The sequence below is a fragment of the Hyla sarda genome, chromosome 5, assembly GCF_029499605.1.
Source record: "Hyla sarda isolate aHylSar1 chromosome 5, aHylSar1.hap1, whole genome shotgun sequence".
NCBI lineage: Eukaryota > Metazoa > Chordata > Amphibia > Anura > Hylidae > Hyla > Hyla sarda.
In genome coordinates this window covers 133,488,597-133,498,385 of record NC_079193.1, presented here as the reverse complement: position 1 = coordinate 133,498,385, position 9,789 = coordinate 133,488,597, and the positions used below count along the sequence as shown (strand labels likewise).

The following is a 9,789-nucleotide window of genomic DNA, read 5'->3' as shown; positions in this document are numbered from 1 at the left end:
TGGACCTCCAGATGTTGCAAAACTACAACTCCCAGCATGCCCAGACAACAAACAGCTATGTGGGCATGCTAGGAGTTGTAGTTTTGCAAGATGTGGAGGGATATAGTTTAGAGACCACTGTATAGTGATTGATATCAGCACGAAATTTCCACGGGCGTATAGATACGCCCTGGGTCCTTAAGTACCAGGACGTCAAGGCGTATCCATACGCCCTAGGTCCTTAAGTGGTTAAATGTCTGAACTATAAAATGATATCGTTAATTGGCGTAAACGTAAAAAAAAGTCCAAAACTGCGTATTTTTGGTCACTTTTTATACCATTAAAAAATGTATTCAAAGTGATTAAAAAGTCAGAGCAAAACAAAAATGGTACCGATAAAAAATTCAGATCACGATGAGCCCTCATACATCCCCATATGCAGTAAAATAAAGTTATAGGGGTCAGAAGAGGACATTTTTTAACTTATAAATTTTCGTGCATGTAGTTACAGTACATTTTTTCAGGTATTATAAAAAACAAACCAGTAGCAGTAAAATAAAATCAAACCAATATAAATTGGGTATCCTTGCGACCGTATGGACCTACAGAATAAATATAAGGTGTCAATTTTAATGAAAACTGAACTGCGTACAAAAAGAAGCCGCTAAAAATTACAAAATGGCTTTTATTTTTCCAATTTTTATGAATGGATTTACAAAGTAAAATTGTTGGCGCAAAGAACAAGCCCTCATATATGGGTCTGTAGGTGGAAAATTGAAAGTGTTATGATTTTTAGAAGCTGAGGAGGAAATAACAAAAGTGAAAGAATTTAAAATCGTCAAAGAGGGAAGGGGTTAATGAGTTAACTAAGGCACATTAACTTGTTACAAAAAACATAAAATATGGACATTTTAAGACACAAAACTTTTATTTACATATTTGCTACAAGATCCATCAGGAAAATAAATAAATACATGTTTTCATACACTTGCAGTTGAGTTAGTCCATTATTGTTGAAAAATCTTTATGAAGGGATGCATCAGTCACTTCTTTTAGAAGATCAACTGTTCCATTTGGCAGACTTTTGGAAAGCTGTTTTGTGCCTAAAGAAAAGGATACCTGTTTGTAATTTGTTTACTTTTAGAGCATGTTCACAGGATATTGCAGATACCTGTCAGAAATCCCATGGGCAGACTTAGATTTCTGAAAAATAATTTTTACTGATTTTATGGATCAGCAATGAGCTTAGAATAAATGACACTTCACTTACATACTGTATATTGAAAATGTGAGTATAATGTGGCACGAAATCTCATAAAAAAAAATAATAATAATAATAAAAAATAAATCGGGCTACACATAGAATGCCATTTTGCGTGTTAATATCACTTCCAGCCAATTCTATGTATACTTTATCATAATGACAGCTTCTACAAAGCTAAGAATTTCATTCAAAGACATTTCCCCTCTGGGTTAAAGAACCTAGGCTATAGATCACCTTTGTTTTACTTACAATGGTGAAGAGGGACAAGCAGGGTCTTGTATAACAATTTGTGATTAGACAGCTTTGTAATAAATGCATGACAACTGAGCCATTGGGCTGATTCAAAAGGAAATGGTCCAGATGCATCTTTGGTTCCAAGAGTAAAACCTGTAAATGGTCAAATTATCATTACGTGCAGTAGAAACAAAATATTAGTACACAATACTGTATAACAAACACACACATGTAACCCCTTGATTGCCTTGGTCCTTAACCACAGCATGATCAAAAGTAGACTCCCCAATCCAGCTAGGTCACTGGGTTTTACAGTAACTTTAACACTAGTGAAACACTGTGGGGGTCCTACAAAGAAAGTAAACTGCATACACAAAACAACCTAGCACTGTGCTACCAAAAAAAATGTGGGAGAAAAAAAAGCAGGTTTTTGATTTTCAAAATGCTATGTGAGCAAAAAGAAAACAAACAGCAGCAGTAGCAAAGCATGGAAAAGCAGCCCTGGCCTAAGCAGAAAACCACTGATAAACATGGTGACGAAAGAAAGGGAGGAGAAGAGGATTACATTCAGGAGGCAGCACTGTGTCCATAGTAATAAAACAAGTATTTACATAAGGGACCGCAGCCCTTATGTTGGGAGAAGGCAGACTGGCTCTGCTAACATGGACACAATCCTGACTTTCTCCTCTGCATACCACAATCTTAGCTTCATTACGTAAATGTAGAAAAACAGACAAGGTCGCATCTTTTTCTGCCCCTTCATTTATTTTATTTTACCAGGCAAAAACTCTGCCACACTCACTCAGACAAGGCCTATGTAATCAGCAGAAGACTGCAAAAGGGTCTGTTTTCTAGCAGTCTTCCAAGTCCTTAGACTGGGAACACAGGGCGAGTGGGCTTTACCATGTGTGCCATCTGTGGAGCTGAAGGGTGGCCATTCTTGCCGTGGCTGTGGGGTTCCCCTATGGGCACTGCTCTGGCAGCGGTGGTGTTTGCATCCCAGAGCTACACCATTTTCAGTTAGGGATCCACTCTACCCAGGTGCCCATGACGTGGCAAGCAGGCTTGCACATTTTATTCAAAACATACACTAACAACCTGTTAGTTTTATAATTATGCTAAGAAGCAAATAATCTTTGTACAAGACATGGATGTGCGGCCTTGTCCAGTTTTCTACATTTCTACGTCATAATCTTAGCTTGATCTCTACTTCTTGTGCTTTGTTTTGGCCTCTTTGCTGCTAAAGACAGAATTCCCCTAACAGGCAGTGGTCAGCAGATTGCACATAAAAAACGTATTATTGTGCTTGTTTTTTTCAATCCTGGATTAGCAGTTTTTGTGGTTTTCAGTGCATTAGCATGAAGTGCATAGTATATTAACATACCTTTATTTATTTCTTTTAAAATCATGTAGAAACAAGGAGCCATGTCAGATATTACTTTAAGAAAGAACAATGGATTATTCTTTATGCTCTGATCAAATGGAAGTTGTCTAACACAAGCATGGAACCTACAACATTAAAAACACAATAATCAGCATTTTAAGTAAATAGTACATGAGTAATACTTAAAGGATAAATACTTATAATAGTCATTAAAACTTAAACTAAATGCAAATTTTTATTCTAAATAATTTCTAAAATTATCCAAAGAACTTTATACTTAAATATGTCATATGGTTATCACCAGTAGGCTTTTATTGAGCCAGCGCATGTAAAATGTAACTGTCTGGCAGTTTTACGTGATCCCTCTCTACACATCAAGGCAAAAAGAAAATGTATACAAGTTATTCTTTTCTGTAGGAGTTTTTTTTTTTTTTATTATTATTGTTTTTTTCTTCTTTTATGATGGTTATTGATTTTTATTGTGATGTGTTCCCAATGATTTCTTAAGTACAGACATGTTGATTATCTGTTTTTTCTATTCCCTGGAAAATGTTTGTAGGTTTATTTGTTTTGTATCTTACATTGTAAAATTAAATAAAAACTAAGAAATTAGAAAATTAAGACAATATACAGACACACTTACCCCACCTGTATATATATATTATATATGATGTGGCGCAATAATCACAATCCGTTTAGTAGCACCTAATGTACTGTTCTTTTATATCTATTACACACTGGAATAGGTATTAGAGAACTGGATTATTTGGGCTATTTACTAAATGCATGTAAAAACATGTCCTAGTGTAAAGAGAAGTCTAGATGTGGAAATACATCTAAAGTTATAGAAACAGTCTACTTATAAGCTTGTTGATCTGTTCAATCAATACACAATATATGTCTGTATATTCGCACAAGGTATAAAAAAAAAAAAAAAAAGTTATTTGAAAGCCAAAAATATACCAGCACTTTTTTCCCTTAATCAGCTGAAAAAACATCCATAAATAAAATTTCGCCTTTTTTTCTACAGTGTGTGAACATGGCCTAAATTTTGAAAACTGCTTCTTGACAACTATAAATCTTTTATGTTACCTATAAATATTGGTCTTCAGTAAGCCAGTATCTTTCAATAACAGCTATAGTGGTATAGTTAACAGTGATATGATGGTTGTTATGTCTCCTCCATGCAAAATAGATATACTGTCTAATTTAGTGTGTTACTACAGGCAAAGTCTGGTACTTACCTGTACGACTGAAGTAATAAAATCTTGTAGGCATTAATGTACACAGTTCGCAGACGGTTTACCTAGAGATTGAAAAAAAAATGTTGCTACTCTTATGCATGGGTAGTAGAAACACAATTGAAAAATTCTATTAATACACTAATAAGAGACAAACAAGACTTACCTGGAGGTTCAGGAAGAGGCTGTGGCATTTAAGTCGGAGGACATTTAAAAGTTTATATCTTAAATTTTCGCCAGCTTTACAACTATGACAAAACAACAGACTTGATCGGATTGATGTGCACGAAAAGCTGTTGACATAGAATAGGAAAAACATTCTTATCATTTATGTATCAGCGCCCACCTGATTTCTGAAAGTTCATTTACTTTTTGGAAGTGGAACTAGTAGGAGGAAATAAAAATACACTGCTCAAAAAAATAAAGGGAACACTAAGATACCACATCCTAGATCTGAAAGAATGAACTAATCGTATGAAATACTTTTTTTTTTACAAAGTGGAAAACCACACAACAGGCTGATCCAACTTTGATGTAATGTCCTTAAAACAAGTCAAAATGAGGCTCAGTAGTGTGTGGCCTCCACGTGCCCGTATGAGCTCCCTACAACGCATGGGCATGCTCCTGATGAGGTGGCGGATGGTCTCCTGAGGGATGTCCTCTCGGATCTGGACTAAAGCACCTGTCAACTCCTGGAAGTCTGTGGTGCAACGTGGCGTTGATGGATGGAGCAAAACATGGTGTCCGAAATGTGCTCAGTCGGATTCATGTCTGGGGAACAGGAGGGCCAATCCATGGCATCAATCCAGCCACATGAGGTCTTGCTTTGTATTGCATGAGGAGGAACCCAGGGCCAACCGCGCAAGCATATGGTCTGACAAGGGGTCTGAGGATCTCATCTTGGTACCTAATGGCAGTCAGAATACCTCTGGCAAGCACATGGAGGGCTGTGTTAATTACCGTAAGTTGTGGAATAAGTCACTATAATATAACAGATGGGTGTGCCTGAAACCAGGCCATTCAGGTCTGTATGTCATTTAATGACTGCTCGTGTAAAACTACGACTGTCTGAAACTATTCCACACAGAAATCAACAGCAGTTTGCTACCCATTGACTTTAATCGGTAGCAAATACGTCACTAAACTTGCACCAAACATATTGGTTCTACACTCCATGGGTCGGGTGCATTTTTTAATCTGTCCACAGAATGTAAGGCAATAAAGTGTATCTGTCATTAGCAAAAACTTCTTATAATATGTAGAAAATAATATAATATGTATATTTGTAATATACATTGGCTAAAAATGTCTATATTTTTGTCCGTGCAGCTATTGTCTGCGTGTCTCTGTGAGGAGACCAAATACAGGAATTGTGGGTGGACAAGCAGGGCTCTGTGCAGTCAGGCTATGTGACACGCTCCCGATTCACACAGCAGAATGACTGACAAGCCGGGAACCTGTACAGAGCCCTGCCCCCACATTCTGTACTTGGTCTCCTCACAGAGACACACAGACAATAGCTGCAGGGATAGCATTTTTTAACCCAAAATATACAAAAAAAATTTACCAATGTATATTACAAATATACATATAATAGTAAACGTTTTTGCAAACGTCAGGCACACTTTACCAGCATTACCACTTACCTCTGGGACCATACAATATGGGACTGGAGTTCCTGCTTTGAATAGGGTTTACAGCTCAAGAGCAGAAAGTGCGCTACATCCTACTTCTGAGTCAAGCTCATGGCTATACATAATATCCCTTTTGCCATTGAGCTAGTAAAGAGTTAAGGTGAGTTTTCCCACTCAATCTGAATGTATGTCTGAGAATCTTAGTCTTATATGGGACCCTCACGCACCAAGGGAAGAACAACGGTTTAGGAAAGTTTAGATTAAAGGGGTACTCCGCTGCCCTTTTTCTGGAGCTCCGCTTGCCAGCGTCCGGAAGTTTCAGGCCCGCCCCCTTAACGAAAGTTTATGTGAAAGGTGCACGACGGGGGCGCGGTTGTGACGTCACAAAGGGCGGCCCTGAAAACGGAAGCCCGCACACAGCCGTTCGGAACAATAAACTTCCGGACACTGGCGAGCGGAGCTCCGGATGCAGGGCAGCGGAGTACCCCTTTAAATTAGATTTATTAAAGAGGTATTACATGTTTTATTAACTTTTCACTATCGTGCCCATGATGCAAAGTTATGTCTTAAGTACAACTTGCCTTACATGTGTGGGGTGGATAGATTCCTTTTCTTGTGCTTCATGGTTTCCCCAGGTTCAGCATTCCTCCCGTCTCTGGTTGACGGTTATCTTAAGCCTTTCCCGGGATCCTGTTACGCTCGAGACTTGGCTTGGCTTCTTCTTGTCTTCCTCGACAAGCTAGCCCCCTGATAATGTATGCACTCCTGCTGTACATGCCGTGCCGCTGCCCCGGCATTCAATGCCCCCCGTTACCTGAGCAGTTTGCAGATAGCGGGGGATGCATCAAACGCTGGCGCCATGGCACCTACAGCTGAACCACACACGTCATCAGGGGGATGACTTGTCAGGGAAGACTAGAAGAAGTCCCCTGTGATGGGCTGTTTTCTCAAGCCAAACAGTTGAAAGGAAAGGCTTGAGACCACAGCAGGAATGCCGAACCTGGGGAATGCCGAACCTGGAGGAAGCATGAAAACACAAAAAAGGGTTGAGCCACCACACACGTAAGGCAAGTAAATGTATTTAAGACATAAATTGGCAGCAAGGGCACAAAACTGAAAAGTTTAAACCTGGAATACCAAAACTAAATATGCCAAAACCCACTGAAGGGGTTAATGTTATTTTTTTTTTTTTTGCATCTAGCAGAGCATACTCCTTTATCATTATGCCCACAACTGTATATTCCAGGGGTACAGGTGTACCTTTACATATAGGCATTTTTTCATACTGTGTTATTAGTATAAAACAGGAATAATTATTTAATGTTACCTAGAGTAATCACAGAATACTTCCAAAGTTTGCGTATCAAGCAAAAGACCACACCAACGGAACAAGGAATGGGCTGGTAACTGCTCTACTGTTGAGCACTCCGGAATGTCATCAACAGGAAAATTCACAACAGTCTTGTCAAGGCTTATTGAACAGCCATATTCAGGAATTCCTTCTGCTAGAGTTCTTGAAGTATAAAAGCAGAGCATTACTACATGTATTTTATATAATCTGTGCAGACACCACAACCAAATCTTGTTTTTTTGAGAATTTATTTGACATTAATAGTAGACACAACAAAACATTTTAAAACTTAAAGCGTACCTGTCATTAGCAAAAACGTTTTATATAATGTAGATAATATCATATGTATGTGGTGGCCCAGTACGAGAGATATGTTACCCCGTACCCTTGCTGGCCTGTTAGGCAGCCTCCTTCAGTGTCCCCAGGGTCCCTTGCACCTGTTTCCCCCGTGTACATATATATCTTCTGCAGTGTATTGTATTATAAAATGAGTTGTACATTTAAGAGTTATGTCATGTGATTGTTACCCAGGAGATACCAGTGACCAGGTGATCCTAAGAGAGACCTATGGGGCCCCCTGCAAGTCTCCCCCATATAAGCCCTGGGTGGAGCTAGCCTCTTCTCTCTTAGCTCTTGCTTCCTGCTGAGGTCCAGTGTAGTGCCTAGTGTGTGTGTCCAGAGTGTTGGAGGCCTCAAATCAAGTCCTGCAGCCAATATCAATTCAAGTAAGCTAAAGTCACAGCTTTACGAGTCAAGTCAGTCCATGTCATATGTCAAATCAGCATGGTCTGCATTCAATTGTCCAGTCCTACTACAAGTTCAAGCAAGCCCTTAAGGTCTCTGCATCACTGGTCACCTCTTTGGGCCCTGACTGAACTGTATAGACTTTACAGACTGTCTACCCTCCGTAAAGCTATCGTTGTCCGTATCTTGGTGTTGGAGTCTTTATTGCCCCCTGTGCCTAGCCACGGATCCAGTGGTATATCTTTCAGGCTAAACCTTGCCCTGGCATCAGGAATACAAGGGGTTAATGCCATCTGCCCCTAGGGTAACAACATCTGCCCTCATCACACCCGGTTACCACATGTATATTTGTAATATACATTGCTTAAAAAAAATGTGTATATTTTTGGGTGAAAAAATGCTGTCCCTGCGCATGTGTGTCTCTGTGAGGAGACCAAATACAGGAAATCAGGGTGGGACAAGCAGGGCTCTCTGCAGGCTCCTGGCTTGTCAGTCGTCCTGATGTGTGAGCCTGGAGAATGTCACAGAGCCCTGCTTATCCTAACATCACAAAGATCTGCTTGTCCTTAGTGTACAAAGCCCTGCTTGTGCTCACTGTACAGAGCGCTGCTTGTCCTGAGTGCAAGCCTTTAAAGAGGCACTGTCATTGTTAAAAACTTTTCATATATTGCAGGAGTCGCCTGTCTTTTAGCCAGACAGACTAGTCTAGATTTTACAGCATACTGGATACCAGCCGTAAAGCACACTGGTATCCAGTATAGGAGATTTCTATTGAGTGTATGCAAAACTACGGATAAAGGATGTGTGGACATGCTGGGAGCTGTAGTTTTACAACAGCTGGAGGCAACACTGCTCTAACACAGTTATTTACAAACATTGCAGCTTCAGTTGTTACTAAACTACAACTCCCAGCATGCTGAAATGGTCAAAGCTTTCTCGGACTCCTGAATGACAAAGAAGTGGATCAGACATTCAGGAGTCTGTGAAAGATAAATGACACACATAGTGACAGCTATGCTGATTAGCATCCAGCTTTACTAGGAGAAGATAAAACAGATAGAAAATGTATTCATAAAAATGCTGTACTTTTATCTAAAAAATCCTTGCACTAATTTTATAAAGATCTATTCTTATATTTATACATTTTATCCTGTTATGAATTCACCATAATGTCTTCTGATTACTGCAGGCAAGCTCCAAGTATCTTTCTCTGTGTAACATGACACAGCATAAAACCAGAGAGGAAAGGGTTACAGAGTAGAGAGCACTGATTGGCTGACTGCCCAGGCTTGCTCCTGTGAGGGAGACAGACTGACACGCCCCCTCCAGCTTGCACAATGAAAAAGAACTCCCCATCAGATAAATGCTTATATCTCTGGATATAGAGGTCCGAGACACATAAAAATTATATGCACATGATCAGGATTGGGTCCTGAGTAACATCACTTTTTTTCTTTTTTTTGTATCACTGTATCACTGGTCACCTCCTTGGGCCCTGGCTGAACTGTATAGACTTTACCAACTGTCGACCCTCAGTAAAGCTACCGTTGTTCATAACTTGGCGTCAAAGTCTTTATTGCCCCCGTGCCTAGCCCAGGATCCAGCGGTATACCTTCGGGTGGTTTTAGGCTAAACCACGCCCTGGCTCCTAGGGCAACAACATCTGCCCTCATCACACCCCGCTACCACAACTTTTGGCATCACGAATAGGATATGGGTGTGCGCCTTATGCCACAAGTCCTCCCCTAGTCTGAACTGTTTTCAATATTGTCTGCAAAAAGACCGCCATAAGAACCTATACTACAAAAAGGGATGAGATCCTGTTTTTAGATGTTTAGTTATTCACTATCCTGTTCATTATATATTCCTTATATGTGGAGAATCATACACCCTATATTCTATAACAACATGGTTAGGGCACTCTCCAATATACGGAAAGAGAATAACCAAGTCCATTA

The 9,789-nt window shown here is 39.7% G+C and overlaps 1 protein-coding gene across 2 annotated transcripts in view; it reads right to left on the bottom strand.

Moving 5' to 3' along the window:
* Positions 1-888: 888 nt before the first annotated feature.
* TERT (telomerase reverse transcriptase) overlaps positions 889-9,789 on the bottom strand; it is a 146,289-nt gene continuing 137,388 nt past the window's right edge. For both annotated transcript variants that reach the window (XM_056520288.1, XM_056520289.1), the window contains 6 exons: positions 7,064-7,249; positions 4,269-4,395; positions 4,106-4,167; positions 2,862-2,986; positions 1,493-1,630; positions 889-1,082 (listed from right to left, as the gene is read on the bottom strand). In XM_056520288.1, coding sequence (XP_056376263.1) covers positions 979-1,082; positions 1,493-1,630; positions 2,862-2,986; positions 4,106-4,167; positions 4,269-4,395; positions 7,064-7,249 — 742 coding nt within the window. In that variant the 3' untranslated portion in view covers positions 889-978. The remainder of the gene's footprint in view (positions 1,083-1,492; positions 1,631-2,861; positions 2,987-4,105; positions 4,168-4,268; positions 4,396-7,063; positions 7,250-9,789) is intronic.